This window comes from Macaca thibetana, chromosome 2 (assembly GCF_024542745.1).
Source record: "Macaca thibetana thibetana isolate TM-01 chromosome 2, ASM2454274v1, whole genome shotgun sequence".
NCBI lineage: Eukaryota > Metazoa > Chordata > Mammalia > Primates > Cercopithecidae > Macaca > Macaca thibetana.
Window position 1 is genome coordinate 91,015,783 of NC_065579.1, and position 19,840 is coordinate 91,035,622.

Sequence of the window (19,840 nt, forward strand, 5' to 3'; positions counted from 1 at the left end):
AAGAGTTTGTCCCACATTCCAGCCATAAGTGACTCTGAGATGGGAAGGGGAAACCCAGGAATTTTGCTATTTGGAATTTGGGGATAGCATCTGGGGACAAGTGGAGCCAGGTAGAGGAAAAGGGTTTGGGCTTTGCTAGGCTGAAAGAGGGAAACCACACCACTGGCCTTCCCTTCCCCAGGGCCCCCAAGGGTGTCTCAGAAGAGGCAAGAGAAAGGCCCCAGGGCTTCTGGCTAGAGCCTGAAACAAAAGGCGCTGAAGGTAGGTGGCTTGAGAGCCATCTGTGACCTGTCACATCTTATCTGGCTCCAGCCTCCCCTACCCAGGGTCTCTGCACAGTGACCTTCACAGCAGTTGTCGGAGTGTTTTAAAGAGCTGGTGTGGCCGGGCGCGGTGGCTCAAGCCTGTAATCCCAGCACTTTGGGAGGCCGAGACGGGCGGATCACGAGGTCAGGAGATCGAGACCATCCTGGCTAACACGGTGAAACCCCGTCTCTACTAAAAAATACAAAAAACTAGCCGGGCGAGGCGGCGGGCGCCTGTAGTCCCAGCTACTCGGGAGGCTGAGGCAGGAGAATGGCGTAAACCTGGGGGGCGGAGCTTGCAGTGAGCTGAGATCCGGCCACTGCACTCCAGCCCGGGCGACAGAGCCAGACTCCGTCTCAAAAAAAAAAAAAAAAAAAAAAAAAAAAAAAAAAAAAAAAAAAAAAAAAAAAAAAAGAGCTGGTGTTCGGGGACTCAATAAACCCTCACTGACTTTTTAGCAATAAAAAATAAAAATAAAAATAATTCAAGGAAATAAAAGGCATAATATAGGCTTTAGAAATTTATTTTATATTTATAATGGGTTTTATGTACAATAAAGATACATTAGTTATTAAACAAGGTATAAAAACACTCAATTCAAGGATATGGAAAAATAATATAATAAAAAAATAACAAAATAGGAAGAATTAATTTTAAAAAGCAGAAGTCAATGAAATAGAAAATAATAATACTGATATATAGGCTGGGTGTGGTAGCTCATGCCTGTAATCCCGGCACTTTGGGAGGCCAAGGCAGGAGGACTGCTTGAGCCTAGGAGTTGGAGACCAGCTCAGGCAATATAGGAAGACCCCATCTCTATAAAAAATTTAAAATCAGCCAGACACGGAGGTGTGCGCCTGTAGACCCAGCTGCGGGGGAGGATCACTTGAGCCCAGGATCTTGAAACTGCAGTGTGCCATGTTTGCACCACTGCACTCCAGCCTGGGTGATAGAGGGAGACCCTGTCAGGAAGGAAAGAAGAGAGGAAGGAAGGAAACAATAATAATAATATATAAATGCAGGAACAAATTCTTTGAAAAAGACAAAAATAATCTGTGGTGAGCCTAATTAAGAAAAAGAGAAAGCCCATGAGAGAGGGAGCATAACCTGCGATACAGAGAAAAAAAATGCTAAAAATAACTCAATAAATTTGAAAACCATAATGAAAAACTCCCTAGGAAAATTTGTCAAAATTGAAATTAATTCAATATGTGTAAGATAGAAGAAATGTAAAAGTTGTCAAAGAACTACCTAAAGTGAAGCTGGGTGTGGTGGCTGACACCTGTAATCCCAGCACTTTGGGAGGTTGGGAGCAAGAGGATCATTGGAGCTCAGGAGTTCAAGACCAGCCTGGGCAACATGGCAAAAACTCCGTCTCCACAAAACAAAACAAAACAAAACAAAACAAAACCATTAAAATTAGCCGGGTGTGGTGGTGTATGCCTGTGGTTCCAGCTACTTAGGAGGCTGAGGTGGGAGGATCACTTGAGCCTGGAGGTCAAGGCTGCATGAGTTGTGATTATGCCACTGCATAAGCCTAGGTGACAGAGCGAGACCCTGTCTCAAAAAAACCAACACAAAACAAACCGAAAAAAAAAACAAAGTAGCACCATTCTCATTCTTTCTTTCTTTAAAAAAGAATTATTTTAATGATGTATAATAGGTGTACATAGATTTGGAGTACATGTGATTACAAAGTTCAAATTGGGATATCCATCACCTCAAATATTTGTCTTTTCTTTATGCTAGAAACATCCAAGCTATTCTCTTCTAGCTACTTTGAAATGTACAAGATTACTGTAAACTATCAAACAGTAGGTCATATTTCTTCTATAAAACCATATATTTGTATCAGTTGATCAACTTCTCTTCCTCCCCTCCTCCTGATACCTTTCCTGGCCTCTGGTAACCATAAATCTACTTTCTATCTTCATGAGATCCAAATTCTCAGTTTCTACATATAAGTAAGAGCATATGATATTTGTCTTTCTGTGCTTGGCTCATTTAGTTTAGCATGGTGACCTTTCGTTCCATCCATGTTGCTACAAATGACAGGATTTCGTTTTTTATGGCTGAATAATATTCTATTTTGTATATGTACCACATTCACATTTTCTTTTTTTTTTTTTTTTTTTTTGAGATGGAGTCTCGCTCTGTCACCCAGGCTGGAGTGCAGTGGCGCCATCTAGGCTCACTGCAAGCTCTGCCTCCTGGGTTCACACCATTCTGCCTCAGCCTCCTGAATAGCTGGGACTATAGGCAACTGCCACAACACCTGGCTTTTTTTCTTTTTTTTTTTTTTTTTTTTGTATTTTTAGTAGAGACGGGGTTTCACCGTGTTAGCCAGGATGGTCTCAATCTCCTGATCTCGTGATCTGCCCGCCTTGGCCTCCCAAACTGCTGGGATTACAGGCATAAGCCACCATGCCTGGCCCACATCCACATTTTCTTTACCTATTCATCCATTGATGAGCACTTTGATTCCATATTTGAGCTATTGTGAGTAATGCTGCAACAAACATGAGATTGCAGATACCTCTTTGGTATACTGATTTTCTTTCTTTTGGATATACGCTCAGTAGTGGAATTGCTGGATCATGTGGTAGTTCTAGTTTTAGTTTTTTGAAGAAACTCCATACTGTTCTCCATAGTGACTGTACTAATTTACATTCCCACCAACAGTGTACAAGGGTTCCCCTTTCTCCACATCCTCACCAGCATCTGTTACTGCCTGGTGTTTTGATAAAAGCCATTTTAACTGGGGTAAGCAGACCTCTCATTGTAGTTTTGATTTGCATTTATCTAATGATTAGTGATGTTGAGCACTTCTTCATGTACCCGTTGGCCATCTGTATGTCTTCTTTTGAGAACTGTCTATTCAGATCTTTTGTCCATTTTTAAAACAGCTTTTTTTTTTTTCTATTTGTTTGAGCTCCTTGTATATTCCGGTCACTAATTTCTTGTTAGATAGGTAGTTTGCAAATATTTTCTCCTATTCTGTGGGTTGTCTCTTTAGTTTGATTGTTTCCTTTGTTGTGCCGCTTTTTAGCTTGATGTAAGCCCACTTGTCTACTTTCACTTTGGTTACCTATGCCATTGAGGTCTTACACAAAAAAACTTTGCCCAGACCACTGTCCTGAAGCATATCTCCCGTTTCTAATCGTTTCAGAGTTTCACATTAGACTTAAGTCTTTTTTTTTTTTGAGATGGAATCTCATCCTATTGCCCAGGCTGGAGTCCAGTGGCGCGATCTCGGCTCACTGCAACCTTGGCCTGTGTGGTTCAAGCAATTCTCCTGCCTCAGCCTCCTGAGTAGCTGGGACTACAGGTGCATGCCATCATGCCCAGCTAATTTTTTGTATTTTCAATAGAGATGGGATTTCACCATGCCGGCCAGGCTGGTCTCAAACTCCTGACCTCGTGATCTGCCTGCCTCAGCGTCCTGAAGTGCTGGGATTACAGGTGTGAGCCACCGCGCCTGGCCCAGACTTAGGTCTTTAATCCAGTTTGATGTGATTTTTTTTTTTTTTTTTTGGTATGGTGAGAGAGAGTTTACTTCTTCTGCATAGTTATCCAGTTTTCCCAGTAACACTTATTGAAGAGACTGTCTTTTTCCCATTGTATATTCTTGGTACCTTTGTCAAAGATGAGTTGGCTGGGTGGGTTTACATGAGTTCTCTATTCTGTTCCATTGGTCTATGTGTCTATTTTTATGCCAGTACCATGCTAATTTGGTTAATATAGCTTTGCAGTAAATTTTGAAGTCAGATAGTGAAATGCCTTCAGTTTTATTCTTTTTGCTCAGGATTGTTTTGTCTATTGGGGTCTTTTCTAGTTCCGTATAAATCTTAGGATTTTTTTTTTTCTTCTATTTCTGTGAAGAATGTCATTGGTGTTTTCATAGGGTTTGCATTGCATTGGTAAATTGCATTGAGTAGAATTGCCATTTTATTTGAGATGGGGTCTTCACTCTGTCATCCAGTCCAGAGTGCAATGGTATGATCATGGCTCACTGTATGATCATCGTTCACTGTAGCCTTGACCTTCACTGGGCTCAAGTGATCCTCCCACTTCAGCTCCTCAAGTGGCTGGGACAGCACGTGCATACTGCCACATCTAATTTAAAAAAATTTTTTTATAGAGACAGGGTCTCACTATGTTGCCCAGGCTACTCTGAAACTCCTGGGCTCAAGTGACCCTCCCACTTTGGCTTCCCAATGTGCTGGGATTACAGGTGCAAGCCATCTCATCCAGCTATCATTTTAACAGTAATTCTTCCAGTCAATGAACAGGGAATCTCTTTTGTGTGTGTCCTCTTCAACTTCTTTAATGCTTTATAGTTGTCCTTGTATAGATCTTTCACTTCTTTGGTTAAAATGATCCCAGGTAATTAATACTCTCTGCAGCTACTATAAATGGGATGGCATTTTTTTCCCAAATTGTTCTCTTTGGGTGTAAATAAATGTTACTCTTTTTTGTATCTTACAATTTTACTAAATTTATTTATCAGTTCTATTTTTTTTGGTGAAGTCTTTAGGTTTTTCTAAATATAATATCATGTCATCTGTGAACAAGTCTAATTTGACTTCTTCCTTTTCCATTTTTCTTTTTTGAGATGGAGTCTTGCTCTGTCACCCAGGCTGGAGTGCGGTGGTGCCATCTCGGTTTACTGCAACCTCTGCCTCCTGGATTCAAGTGATTCTCCTGACTCAGCCTCAGGAGTAGCTGGGATTACAGGCACCCACCACCATACCTGGCTAACTTTTGTATTTTTAGCAGAGATGGGGTTTCACCATGATGGCCAGGTTGGTCTTGAACTCCTGACTTCAGGTGATCCACCTGCCTCGGCCTCCCAAAGTGCTGGCGTTACATGTGTGAGACACGGTGCCCGGCCCTTCCTTTTTCATTTTGGTGCCCTTTATTTTTTTTTCTTGCCTAACTGCTCTGGCCAGTCCCATTCCTTTCAAATGTTTATTTATTTTTTTTACATTTTTAAAATTTATTTTTATAGCAATAAGGGTCTTGCTCTGTCACCCAGGCTGGTCTCGAACTCCTGGGCTTAAGTGATCCTCTCACCTCAGCTTCCTGAGTGGCTGGGATTGCAGACATGCACCACTGTGCCCAGCTAGTTCCATTATTTTCAGATAAATTTTTTCAAATCCTCTAGAAACAGGAATATTTGTGCTTTTTAAACAGTTCATAATACACACAAAATATAAAATGTTTCTAATATTTATTATGTATATAACATATTGATAATTTCAAAGAATTCTAGATTCCTAAAGGATTTCTGTGTAAATACTGAGAGATAACCTGTCTTAGCTATTGCTAGTCAGAACCAAAGAAAATACCATGAAGATTCTGAGGTCTTCCACCAAGAAAAGTTTCTTAAAAGAAATGGAGGCATGCGGTGGCTCAAGCCTGTAATCCCAGCACTTTGGGAGGCCGAGACGGGCGGATCACAAGGTCAGGAGATCGAGACCATCCTGGCTAACATGGTGAAACCCCGTCTCTACTAAAAATACAAAAAAACTAGCCGGGCAAGGTGGCGGGCGCCTGTAGTCCCAGCTACTCGGGAGGCTGAGGCAGGAGAATGGCGTGAACCCGGGAGGCGGAGCTTGCAGTGAGCTGAGATCCGGCCACTGCACTCCAGCCTGGGCGACAGAGCAAGACTCCGTCTCAAAAAAAAAAAAAGAAATGGAGGCATGAAGGCAGTCAGGTAGTGACAGCAATGACAGAATGAGAAAAGTACTGCAACAGGTCAAAAAACTGCTTTTTTTTCCTGGTTCTGCTACACAATTCAAGATAATTTTAACCACTTCTCTGAGGCCCAATTTCTTTACATTGCGAAGAAGTTGGAATAAATTATCTTTCTGTGGACCCTTTAATACTCAGTTCCACAAATTCTGACTCAGAGGGGTCAGTGAGAACTCCGATCATTGGGAGGCAATAAACTCACTGGATGGCTTTGAGTAAGATGACTTTTGGTGTGCCTGTCAGTTCAAATCCTCCTATAAAGTCTCCAACCTCAACTCATCCCAACCACAGGGATGAGCTACATATTATGGATCCTTTTAGGAAAAAGTATCTTGCTAGTCACAACTATGTTCTCCCTTGAAGAAAAATGAGCAAGTGAAGCTACTGTTTAGAGAGAATGAAGCAGATGTGCAAAGGGATCACAGACAACCATCAGGGTAGGAAATACATCTTGCTTTACTGCTGAATCTCCAGTGCCTAGATCAGTGCCTTGGGCCTAGCAGGCTTTCATGAAATAATTATTGAATGACCACTGAATTTCATTCCCTCATGTGGCTTCCATGAGATACTTCTGTATTTCTCTAATCATTCCATTATTCCTCCCCCTTACACTAGTGCAAGTTGCTTTCTTACAACCAGAAAGCTCTTCCAAATACACTATGATATTCTCCCCTTCATAGCCACCACTTACTTCACTACAGGTACATGTCACGCCTCAGGAAAGACAACACCAGAGACTGGATCACATGTTCCCTGCTCACGAATATAGAATTGGCACGAGATTAGGTCGGTTGGTCAGCGGCACTAGAGTAAAGGTGGTGACAGACATCAATGCAGTGCATAAAGGCTGGCCAGCAGGTGAAGTGATAAGAAAGCAGACACAGAAGAAAGTAGACAATGGTGGTTCTGAGACATCCCTGTATTTTCCTGCTACGGACTGAACGTTTGTGTCTCCCACATCCCCATTCATATGTTGAAATTCTAACCTCCAATGGTATTTCGGGGTGAGATCTTTCACAGGCAACTAGTTCATAAATGTGGAGCCCTCATGATAGGATTAGTGCTCTTGTGATGGTTTCATAGGTTTATGTCAAAACCAATAAAAATTTATGCTTTAAATACATGCTGTTTCTTGTACTTCAATTGTACATGAAAGTTGCTAAAAATGTGGAGAGTTCAGTTATTAACTGATTTTAGTTAGAACAACCAGTAACGTACCAATAATGGAACAACATTTAAGGCGGTCCCTTATGACTGTGCTATTTTGGACTTAATATCAACACTTACTGATTTATTCCACTGCTTTGCTAACTCCCTTTGCCCTCTGCTCCCATAAAAGTGAACAATCATGAATGCCATAACAAAATTGGTAAACTCGGGCTGGGCACGGTGGCTCACGCCTGTAATCCCAGCACTTTGGGAAGCCAAGGCGGGTGGATCACTTGAGGTCAGGAGTTTAAGACCAGCCTGGCCAACATGGTGAAACTCCATCTCTATAAAAATACAAAAAATCAGCCGGGTGTGGTGGTGTGCATCTGTAGCCCCACCTACTTGGGAGGCTGAAGTGGAAGAATCGCTTGAACCCAGGAGGCGCAGGTTTCAGTGAGTCAAGATCACGCCCCTGAACTCCAGCCTGGATGACAGAGCGACACTCAAAAAAAAAAAAAAAAAAAAAATTGGTAAACTCTAATTCAGAATTAGTAGAACTAGGATGCAAGATCTTATATGTTCCTCAAATTTGTCAAGGTTTTGCATTTTAATCTCTAAATCCCTTCCAGGAGTTAAACATCAGTATAAACTGGGGTAACTGATTTTAACACAAACCAGTGTTATGGTTTATGTCAAAACCATCTACTTAAATTACCATCTCTTTTAAGGACAAGGCCACATATTAATTTTAATTCCCAAGTTTACAAGCACCATGTCTAGTACAGAGGAGAGTGAGAAGGAACAGGGAAAGGGATAAAGGATACAAAGTAAGACAGAGTAGGAAGAAAAAGGGTATGTGTGCAGAATATGTGTGGGTACTGATTATGCAGGGTCTTGTAGGCCATGATAGACATTGGACTTTAGTCTGATTGTAATACAAAACCATTGGTGATTTTGAACACACAAGTGGCATGGTCTGATTTATATGTATATACACACATACACATACATTTTGTTTTGAGATGGAGCCTTGGTCTGTCACCCAGGCTGGAAAGCAGTGGCGTGATCTCGGCTCACTGCAACCTCCAACTCCTGGGTTTGAGAGATCCTCCTGTCTCAGCCTCCTGAGTAGCTGGGATTACAGGCACGCGCCACCACGCCTGGCTAATTTTTGTATTTTTAGTACAGATGGGGTTTCACCATGTTGGCCAGGTTCATCTCGAACTCCTGACCCCAGGTGACGCATCTGCTTCGGCCTCCCAAAGTGCTGGGATTACAGGCATGGGCCACCGCACCTGGCCTAATTTGTATTTTAAAATAAGGATCACTCTGAATGCTATGTAGAGAATAAATTACACGAGGAAAATATAGAAGCAGGGTATATACCAAAGAGTATGCCAAGAATGGGTGCACATGTTCACTGAAAGACAGGGTGATAATTTTCATTGTAACTTTATTCATAACGACCACAAGCTGGAAACAACCTAAATTTCTATCAACGGTAGAATGGGTAAGTTGTGATGTAGTCACACAATGGACTACTACACAGAAGTAAAACATGAACTGCTACTACATATAACATGGATTACTCTCACAGATACAATGTTGAACATGACACGGAAGAGTGCATATAATTATCTCACTTATGTAAAGTTTTAAAACAGGCAAAGCCAATCCATGGTGATAAAAGGGGTTGGTGTGTGGGCCTGGGGAACATAAGCACACCTACTGAAGTGCTAGAAATATTCTACATTTTGACCTGGGTGGTGCATTCAAGGGCATATATAAAAATCCACTGAGGTGTACACTTAATATCTGTACATTTTAAAATTTTACCTCAATAACAAGTTAAAAATATATTGGAAGCAAGCATATAAATGAAGAAGTGGTGGTGTCTTCCAAATATTTCTGATTTTTCTCCCAGGTATATATAAGGACCACACTCTTCCTAGAACTTTAATGTGGCTATGTGATTTGCTTTGGCCAATGAAAGTGCTTTGAGAGTCCTTAAGTGATTTGCCATACTCTCTTTTTTCATTTCACAGTTAGCAGCCACACTCCTGATGGTATCTGCTTTGTCAGCCTGAGACCCAGAATGAAGGCAACTTAAGAGCACAAATTGGTGAACTTTGTCTGTAAAGGGCCACAGAATAAATATTTTAGGTTTTGTGAGATGTACACACACTGTGTCGCAACTACTCAACTCTGCCATTGTACAACGAAAGTAGCCACAGATATAAATAAATGGACAAGGCTATATTCCAGTAAAACTTTATTTAGACAAACAAGGAGCTAGACAGATTTTGCCCGTGGGCCATAGTTTGGTCATGGCCAACCTATGATCTAAACCAAAGTCCCTAGGCAAGTTGCAATAGAAAAGTTGTGTGAGACAGTAAGATTTGCCTTTGTTACCCAATGGCAAGCTAGCCCATGCTGACACAGAAATTGGTCCCTTGTTTTTTAAAATGCTAAAATACTGAATACTGGCTTAATGGTTAGCTGGAAGGCATTCAGGAAATTGCTATCAAAGAAGGAAGAAATAATTTACGCAAAAGTAATTTATATTATGGAAAGGTGAAACTGCCCCTTGAGATAACCTGAAAGGCAGATCATCTTACCCTTTACTAAAGAAAAAGACAGAGAAACAAAATATTTTGTAGTTGCTGTCTACTGCACTTGACAAAACGTATAGAAAAGAGATGAACTCAGAACAGATGGGTCAGTTTGCAGGCAGAAATGAAAAGGAATACAGAATTCACAAATTCAAGTAGTTACTGGGTAGGATGAGGCAACATTTTAATAACAAAAAGATAAAAATGAGAAATCTTTTTTTTGTTTGTTTTCTTTTTCAGACGGAGTCTGGCTCTGTTATCCAGGCTGGAGTGCACCGGCACGATCTTGGCTCACTGCAAGCTCCGCCTCCTGGGTTCACGCCATTCTCCTGCCTCAGCCTGAGTAGCTGAGGCTACAGGCGCCCGCCACCACGCCTGGCTAATTTTTTGTATTTTTAGTAGAGACGGGGTTTCACTCTGTTAGCCAGGATGGTCTCGATCTCCTGACCTCATGATTCGCCCACCTTTGCCTCCCAGTGCTGGGATTACAGATGTGAGCCACCGCGCCGGGCGAGAAATCTTTTAAAAAATAAAAAAAAAGAGAAATCCTTTAGCCAAAAGGCTGATTAAAAGCCAGTTTTGCAGCCAGGTGCAGAGGCTCACACTTGTAACACCAACATTTTGGGAGCCCGAGGCGGGCAGACTGCTTGAGTCCAGGAGTTTGAGACTAGCCTGGGCAATATAGCAAGACCCTGTCTCCACATAAAAATACAAAAATTAGCTGGGTGTAGTTGCATATACCTGTAGTCCCAGCTACTTGTGAGGCTGCAGTGGGAGAACTGCTTGAGCCAGGAAGGCAGAGATTGCATTGAGCTGAGATTGCACCAGTGCACTCCAGCCTGGGTGACAAAGTGAGACCCTGCAGCAAGGACCAAATCACTGGATGACTATGACACCTACTGTTAAGATCTCTGAATGACTTAGTATGCCTCAGACTAAAAGTCCAACTAAGATTATACTAGTTAATCCCTTAAATTGGTCAGAATGGCTTAAGGAAATAGACTAAGGGTGTGGCTTTCCCACCCAAGCCTGAAAAGCCTCAGTTACCCAGAAATTAAGTTCAGAGAGGCATGGGAACAAGAAGGCAAAGAAATACAACAAACTTTAGAAGTATACATTAACTAGATGTTACTTTTGGGTCATCTCCCTTTGGGTGATAAGGACATTCTGCAGGTATAAAAACAAGTGAACTGAAAATATAGTGACCAGAAGGGCTGAGTCAGTCCTCTATTTTGTTAAATTTACTTACTTTTAAATCCCAGAAGAGCCAAAAATCATCTGTAAAGCAAAGTAGCAAGTAAATAGCATGCCATTTTCTCCTAGTGTTGATGCCTACAAAAGGAAAAATGATTATTAACTCTTAGGCGGCATTATCTTTTTCCAATACTAAACGTAACATTTTAATCACTTAAGTACTGTTTTAGTTCACTAAATAGTTGTCCAATCTTTTCCATCTATATGTAGGTTCCTTTGGAAATTAAAAAAATATATATATACACACACATATATATATGTATGAAACACTGTTCATAAAGGGCAAAAAAAAAAATAAGATTCTATACATGGATATACAAACTTAATATTACATAGTGGATTTGGTGTGTATATCTGGTTGTGAATCCTGTTTACTACTTACTGTGTTTACCACAGAAAACCGCAGTTTAACATTCACATAGTAAATATTTGAGTCACATGCTAAGCGCTACACTAAATTCTGGGAATACAACAATGAGGTCCCTAGTTACAAAGAACTTATCTTCATTTTTCAATTAGTAATATGAGGATAAAAGTTACCCAATGGACAATCTAAGGCAGAATGACTGTGAAGGTCAAATAAGACTGTGAGAGAGCTTCAAAAATTGTAAAACACTACACAAATACTCGTTTGTCCAAACATTTATTGAAATGCCAGGCATTGTGGTAAGCACTAGAGATATAACAGTGAACAAGGCTTATATGGTCCCTGCCCTTACAAAGCTTACAGTCTAGCAGTGATCAATAAGCAGTAACAATAAAGTGTGCCAAGTGTATGTTTGGGAAAGAACAGAATGTATAGGGAATGGAGAGTAAGGGCACCTAATCTAGAGAGCATCAATGAAGGTTTCCTAGATGAAGTAGCATACTGAGACCTTAAAGATGAAGATAAATTTGTATAGTACCCTAAGAGCAATGGTGAAAGCAGTGCAGTGATATGATCAGTAAGTCTTTTGGAGCAATTTAGTTGTAGTGTAGAAAGGAATAAAAATAAAAACAGGGAGACTAATAAGGAGGCTGTTGCTATAATTAGGTAGGTTAATGGCCTGAATTAAAGTGGTAGCATTGGAGAATTGGGAAAAAGGACAAATGAATGGTTGGTAGTGGTAATGCCATTTAGTGAAAGAGGAAACATGAGAGAAGCAGGATTGGGGGCAAGATCAATAACACGTAGTGCCTGAGACAGCAAAGAGGATTTGTTAGCAATTAGATATATCAATTAGGGAAGGAGATAATGAATCTGAGAGTCATTTGCATATAAGTGGTAACGAAACCATGGAAGGAAATAAGATCAGCTAGCGAGATGACATAGAATAAGGCAGTCTAAAACACATTTTTAAAAAAATACGAAGAACAGATATTTAAGGGAAGAGGTGCCTGCAAAGACTAAGACAGCATACCCGGAGATGGTATCTTCTCAAAGCTAAAGTAATCAAGTGTTCAAGTGTTTCAAGGAGGGTAAGACTATTAACAAGGACATAGTGAGCATAGTGGAGCAATTTGAATAGCAATACGGGAGACTGGGAATACAAATTTGTCAAGAAAACTAGTAGGAATGAGCTACAGGGCAGTAACTGGTAAGGACATATTTTTTTTTTTTTTTTTTTTTTTTTTTTTTGAGACGGAGTCTTGCTCTGTCCCCCAGGCTGAAGTGCAGTGGCATAATCTTGGCTCACTGTAACTTCCACCTCCCGGGTTCAAGCGATTCTTCTGCCTCAGCCTCCTGAGTAGCTGGGATTACAGGCGCACACCACCACGCCCAGCTAATTTTTTTTTTTTTTTTTTTTTGTATTTTCAGTAGAGATGGGGTTTCACCATGTTGGTCAGGCTGGTCTCGAACCCCTGACCTTGTGATCCCCCCACCTCGGCCTCCCAAAGTGCTGGGATTACAGGCGTGAGCCACCGCGCCTGGCCGATTATCGTTTTTTTTAAAAGGTACTTATTTTAACTATATTCACTGCTACAACAGGACCAGTAACAACTGTATTTATAAAAACAAAAACAAACAAAAACTGCCATGCAGTTACAGAATTACTTAATACAGAAAACACGAAAATACACTTTTTTTTTTCTACAAACAAGACTAGCTTATAGCAAATTCTCTATAGCTAAGGGTCAATTTAAAATCCTTGGCTTATATCTCCCCCTCACTCAATGACTATACGATACAAACTAATTTTATTAACACCTTAAGCAAAACATAGTAGAATTTCACAAAATGTACAAGATTTCAATATTTAAGGAACTGGTGTTAGAAAGCGGAAGTCGCTTTCAGGTCTTCCAATCTTTCTCTCAAGTAATAAAGCTCTGTCGTGGGAAATTACCTGCAGATTTTTTTTTTTTTTTCCGTTTTCCCACTATGTTGTTTTTCTAGATATGTAAGCTTACTCTATTAACCAAAATCTCAGCTTGATCATTCTTGGTAAGTACCTAATCGATATACAATTTTTTTCTGCCTTAAATATGTATAACAGGACAGAGCCCTTAAATCTGATTCAATTATTAATTCCCAATTTACAGGTGCTACTGTGAGCTAACAGAACTTATCAATGCCTTTATTGTACTTTACCAGCCAAATTTAGAAGGTTGGAATTAGTCTCTCCTATGTAGTATTCTGTCAGTTTGTCCACCTTGCACTTTTAATTTTGCTTCTAATGGTAAAGTGCCCTATCCCTTGAAATAATCTACATTTTGGGAGGGATAATTCTTCATTGTGCCAGGCTGTCCCATGCACTGAAGGGCATGAGTGTCTTTAGCCTTAAATGCCAACAGAAGCCCCAAGTAAATATGACAACCAAAAAAGTGCCCCTACACATTTCTCAGCATCCTCTGGAAGGACAGGTTACTGCCTCTATTTGAAAGCCACTGGCACAACTTTGGTTTTCAGGCTCTTATGGCATTTATTTTAATTGCCCAGACATCAATTCCATCTAAATTCTTAGTTGTAGCCTGGTTCCTTGAATTTGCTGGAAGGTGTTTCAATAGTTAAGACAGGACTTTGGAACAATAATTTTTAAACTGTATAATACTTGAGAGGATCTATGAATATAAGTTGGGTCCTGTTTATAATTAGTTTTACATAGCAAACTTTAAGATTGCCTTTTCACGGTTAACAGAGGTTTAGAAATTACCGTTTTGGCACAAAGCAGATTATCTTAATGGAAATACAGAATTATTGAAATCTGTGAATAAGGCTGCTTTTAAATATTTCTACTTGTGTGCTATCTTAAATATAGAACGTGTTCCACAGTTCCAAATTTTAGAATCCATTTCTAGCATCTAAAAAAATCTGATACTGTATCATTTTAAAACAAAGTGTTTACTTTAAGCAGGATTTTTTAAAATACAGCAGCAACATCCACGCAGATAAAACAAAAAAGCTAAAACATCTCACACCTCCTAATCCCGGAGTGCAAAAATCTTTTTTCCCCATCCTTTTTGATAGGGCCAAACTTGTGTCTACAGTAAAAAAAAAATAATTACTAACTGGCAACCATTAAGATTCTATACTTACCATAGTCCTTTAATAGGCAAGCTGATAAAATAGCCCCTAGTTATAAAAAAAAATCCAAGGAAAACCCCCAATAATTAGTCTTATCTCCAAATTGCAGGAAATCTCCTATATCAGCAACTTAAAAATGATTCTAATGACTTCCTCTATCAGTAATGTCGGTATCACTGAGGTGGGTGATGGGGAGGGAAAAGGGAAGAAATTTGTCAGTATTACCTTCGGACTCAGAAATGTTTAAAAAAGAGTCTCAAACATTTTGATAGTTACAAAACACCTCCACTGTATGTATCATCTTCCTTTTCGGAAACTTATGAACTTGCTATGTGAGTTTCTGCAAATTGGTTCAAAAGCACATTTAACGAGTTGATAATTTAAGACTATATGAATCAGAATTTTAACACTCCATTAAAACAAGAGCTGAAATTTTTGGCATATATCTTCAGAACACCTAAAAAACAGACCGCAAATTCAACTCACATTAATACTAAATCTCTTTAAAATTAACTATATCATAAAAGACAACGACTTTGTCATTAAACTAAGTTTTAAAAAAGGTGGCATTCTCATGTTTCAGTCCCATGCTGCCATTTGAGATGAAAAAAAAAGGCAACTGTCAGAATTTTAATTGTGATCAGTTTGGACGGCTGGTACTTGGTACTTTCTCACAATCCAAATTAGTAAACTTGAAAACTCAAACCGATTTTTGCTTTTAGAATTAAATTCTTGTTGAGTTTTTCAATCTTGTACTACAAAGTCTTATGGATTAGATTCATTTCTTTCTCTCACAAGATCATCCCAACCCGGCTCCATTTCAGTTGTGGCAACCCGAAACAGGGCTTGGAGATGCTCATCTGTCAACGGCTGACTCAAAGTGTGTTGGTTTCGTGTCAAATATGAAAAAGCCTTTTCGCAGATTTGGTTACTATCAAACAAGGATGCGACCTTACAGGCAACCCCTTTGATAATTGGGTAAGATTCAGCAGACAATCCAGCATAAAACTGCCCCAAGTCTTTGACTCTGTATTCATTCCAAAGATTAGTGTTTGCCTGAAGTTTTGTCAGCTCCACCCTCACTGAAATAGGTGCATATTCAGGTTTAAAGTTAAATGGATTTGAAAAAAGTTCTAAGTCCTTTTTAATGAACCTGAGGTCCTTAAAATGCCTCTCAAATTCTTTTTGTAGACGACAGATCACCATTTGATACCTATCAGGATCAAATATTTTTTGATCTTCCTTATTTTGCTGTTTTAGCTCATCAACAACTTCTCTGAGGGCAGGAAAGTCTGTTAGATTTTTTTCCTCAATATGTCTTTGAAATAAATTCAGCTTAACTTCGAAAGTACAAATATGGTCAAAGGCAGCAGCAGCAAAGACTTTACTAACTCCTAATTCTTCACTGAGTTCTCGAAGGTGTTCCATAATGTCTACCAAGAAGCCAAAGTCACAAAGCCATTGTTTGTCTGAGAAGTGGACTGTTGTTGCCCCTACTGAAACCAAGAAAGCTTCCAGTTCTTTTCTTAGAGAGAATATTAGTTTTAAAGTTTTCCCTCTCCTAAGCCAATTGTTCAGACATCGTCCATTAACCCTTTCGCCATGCTCTGATTCAGATTCAGTTAGTAAAGTCTGAAATTCAGGTCGCCTAACGCCTCTGGTCTTAATCAAAACTATCCATTCAGATATGGTATTTATGATCTGATTAACATCTACATCATAGGAGCTCAACAGTTCCAAGTGAAGAAATCCTGAATAATGAATCACATTCCAACAGTTGGGGCTTACAGCCTTTTCTCTCATGTATGAGACGAGTCCTGAGTTCTCACCAATCATCCTCAAAGTATGGGTCGTAGTCAGTCCAACCATTCTCTGCAAGCTAAGCCCTGCTGTCTGCAGGGCCTCTAGGATTGCCGACATTAGCGCACCAACACTGAAATGATGAGTCAGGTTGATTATGGTCAGAAGATCTTCTTGCACCTCCAGCTCAGGGCCTACCCCGCGGATAAAGACCAGGAGGTAGTTCTCATAGGCCACAAAAGCCTGGTCGTCCAAGGCAAGAGAATAAGCTTTAAAGTCCCTGGCTCGGTTAAAAAGCTGGCTGCGTAGATTCTCGTCAATGCTCAGGATCCTCTGCCTTGTGATCTCTGGAGATAAGTCAATGCCTTGCAAGACGCTTACATGCTCGGGCAGTACCTCTCTCAGCAATACCTCCATACACTGGTATACAAAGTCCCCCTCACCCCAGCCGCGACCCTTCAAGGCCAAGAGGCGGCAGAGCCCGAGGCCTGCACGAGCAGCTCTCTCTTCAGGAGTGAGCGAGGCCACGGGTAAGTCGCCCTGACGCAGACGCTCCACCAGGGCCGCGCGCTCGCCGTCTGCCACATACCGCTCGTAGTATTCGTGCTCAGCCTCGTAGTGGCGCCTGACGTCGCGTTCGCGGGTAGCTACGATGAGGCGGCGACAGACCAGGCACAGGGCCCCGTCGCCCTCCGGAGGCTCCACCACCAAATAACGCTGGGTCCACTCGGGCCGGAAAACTAGAGCCTCATCGACTTCCATCTTGCTTCTTTTGGGCGTCATCCACATTCTGCGGGAGGCCACAAGACCAGGGCCAACGTTAGAAAGGCCGCAAGGGGAGAGGAGGAGCCTGAGAAGCGCCAAAGCACCTCCTCCGCTCTGCGACAGATCACCTCAGCGGAGGCACACAAACCCAGCTCCGGTATCTCTGCCCCTATTGGCTGGATATTTCGTATTCTCCGAGCTCCAAAAACGAACCAATAGGAAGAGCGGACAGTGATCTCTCTAATGCGCAAGCGCAAATCCTTCTAGGTAGCGGGCAGCAACCGCTTCAGGGAGGGACGAGGAGACCCAGCAACCCACAGAGTTGAGAAATTTGACTGGCATTCAAGCTGCCCAATCAATAGCTGCCGCTGAGGGTGGGTCTGGGCGGCGTAAGCTACAGCTTGAAGGAAGAACGTGAGCACGAAGCACTGAGGCGATTGGCTGAAGGCACTTCCGTTGAGCATCTAGACGTTTCCTAGACTCCTCTGGCGCCAAAATGTCGTTCGTGGCAGGGGTTATTCGGCGGCTGGACGAGACAGTGGTGAACCGCATCGCGGCGGGGGAGGTTATCCAGCGGCCAGCTAATGCTATCAAAGAGATGATTGAGAACTGGTACGGAGGGAGTCGAGCCGGGCTTACTTAAGGGCTACGACGTAACGGGTTGCTCCTTTCAATGGTGCGGACACGCCTCCTTGCCCGAGCAGAAGCATGTACAGCGCATGCCCACAACGGCGGAGGCCGCGGGGTTCCGTGACGTGCCAGTCAGGCCTTCTCCCTTTCCACAAACCGTGTGTTTTCTTTACCGCTCTCGCGAGACCTTTTAAGGGTTGTTTGGAGTGCAAGTGGAGAAATATACTCAGTGTTGTCGTAATGGTACCGTTAACTAAGGAAGCCACTTAATTTAAAATGATGGTATGCACAAGATGCAAAGTTGAAAGATGTATAAAAGCTTAGGATGGGGAAAAAAACCTTTTTTTCAGAGGATACTGCGTTACTATTTTCTTGCTTTTCATTCATTCCAGAAATCATCTGTACACATCCAAAGGCACAATTCATTTTGAGTTTCATTCAAAACAAATCGTTTGTAGTTTTAGGACAGGCTGATGCACTCTGGGCTTGACTTCTGATTACCCTATTGTTAGATTAGTGACCCCACTTAGTGTTTTCCTGTCCTTTACTTGGGAGGGCGCAATTCGAAGATACCAGATTTCATGGGTCATCCGTGGATTTTGAAGCTTATAACTGTCACAAAAAATGTGAAGGGAAGAAATTTGAAACATGTGGAAGGAAAAGTGAGTGTGGACTATAAACTTCCAAAAAGACATGCCCAAAATACACCTAAACGTTATGTCAGATCATTTTGTTAAAATCAGTTGATGTTAGTGAAGTCCGTATATTAATAGAAAAAAGAATGCTTCAGTTAGGAGTGGTAGGTTTCTAGAGGGATTTATTGTGAAAGTATAAACTATTCAGGGCAATGGGACTGAAAGAACAGTGGGTAGAAAGGACCACTGAAGGAAAGGAAGAGAATTGGAAGGTAGATGAAAGAAGGAACAAGAAATGGGGGGATGTTTTCTCCTTTTCACTTGTAATAGTAGTAACAGAAGCAGTGGCAGACTTGCATTTGTTTCTACTATGTTAGAATGAATGACAGAACAACTGGGCCTATTATTGTACTGTGCCAGAATACTGTAAAACAAAACTGAACGTACTAGCTTGGTGGCTTGTAATTAATTCCTTAAGTGGAGATTTTTTATTTTATTTTATTTTATTTTTTTGAGTTGGAGTCTCACTTTGTCACCCAGGCTGGAGTGCAGTGGCGTGATCTCAGCTGACTGCAACCTCTGCCTCACGGGTTCAAGGGAGATTCTCCTGCCTCAGCCTCCCGAGTAGCTAGGACTGTAGGTGTGTGCCACCACGCCTGGCTAATTTTTTGGATTATTGTATATTTTTTTGAGATGAAATTTCACTCTTATTGCCCAGGCTGGAGTGCAATGGCACGCTCTCGGCTCACCGCAACCTCCACCTCCTGGGTTCAAGTGATTCTCCTACCTCAGCCTCCCGAGTAGCTGAGATTACAGCCATGTGCCACCATGCCCGGCTAATTTTGTATTTTTAGTAGAGACAGGATTTCACCATGTTAGTCAGGATGGTCTCGATCTCCTGACCTCAGGTGATCCACCCACCTCGGCCTCCCAAAGTGCTGGGATTACAAGCGTGAGCCACCGCGCCTGGCTCAAGTGGAGATTTTTATATGGAGTCCAGCTATACTCTTTTTAATATATAAGTTGAGCTGACTAATACAACTTCAATACAGGGGCCCATGAGAAGGGTCTATAATGTTTAAGTAACTTATTGTCTTCTTTCTTTTTTTTTTTTTAAGATGAAGTCTTACTCTGTTGCCCAGGCTGAAGTGCAGTGGTGTGATCTTGGCTCACGGCAACCTCTGCCTCCTGGTTTCAAGCGATCTTCCTGCCTCAACCTCCAAAGTAGCTGGGAATACAGGCGTGCACAACCACGCCCGGCTAATTTTTTTATTTTTAGTGGAGATGGGGTTTTGCCATGTTGGCCAGGTCTTGAACTCCTGACTTCAGGTGATCCGCCCACCTCGGCCTCCCAAAGTGCTGGGATTACAGACATGAGCCCCCATGCCCAGCCTATTGTTTCTGAATAAAGAGTTGTCTATGTGGGGAAG

General features: G+C 41.5%; 2 protein-coding genes across 4 annotated transcripts in view; one reads left to right on the forward strand and one right to left on the reverse strand.

The window, feature by feature from the left end:
- Positions 1-11,705: 11,705 nt before the first annotated feature.
- EPM2AIP1 (EPM2A interacting protein 1) lies at positions 11,706-17,445 on the reverse strand. Its single transcript, XM_050780317.1, has one exon. It carries the CDS (start codon positions 17,167-17,169, stop codon positions 15,346-15,348), a length of 1,824 nt encoding a protein of 607 aa, XP_050636274.1. The 5' UTR covers positions 17,170-17,445; the 3' UTR covers positions 11,706-15,345.
- A 101-nt stretch (positions 17,446-17,546) lies between these two features.
- The window catches only part of MLH1 (mutL homolog 1), a 55,399-nt gene continuing 53,105 nt past the window's right edge, over positions 17,547-19,840 (forward strand). For 2 of the 3 annotated variants that reach the window (XM_050780284.1, XM_050780283.1), the window contains exon 1: positions 17,547-17,757. In XM_050780284.1, the coding sequence (XP_050636241.1) occupies positions 17,642-17,757 (116 nt within the window). In that variant the 5' untranslated portion in view covers positions 17,547-17,641. The remainder of the gene's footprint in view (positions 17,758-19,840) is intronic. The other variant, XM_050780282.1, reaches the window with a different exon arrangement.

Excerpts from the sequence above, each read along its gene's own strand:
- EPM2AIP1 (XM_050780317.1), bottom strand. The coding sequence starts at position 17,169 with ATGTGGATGACGCCCAAAAGAAGCAAGATGGAAGTCGATGAGGCTCTA.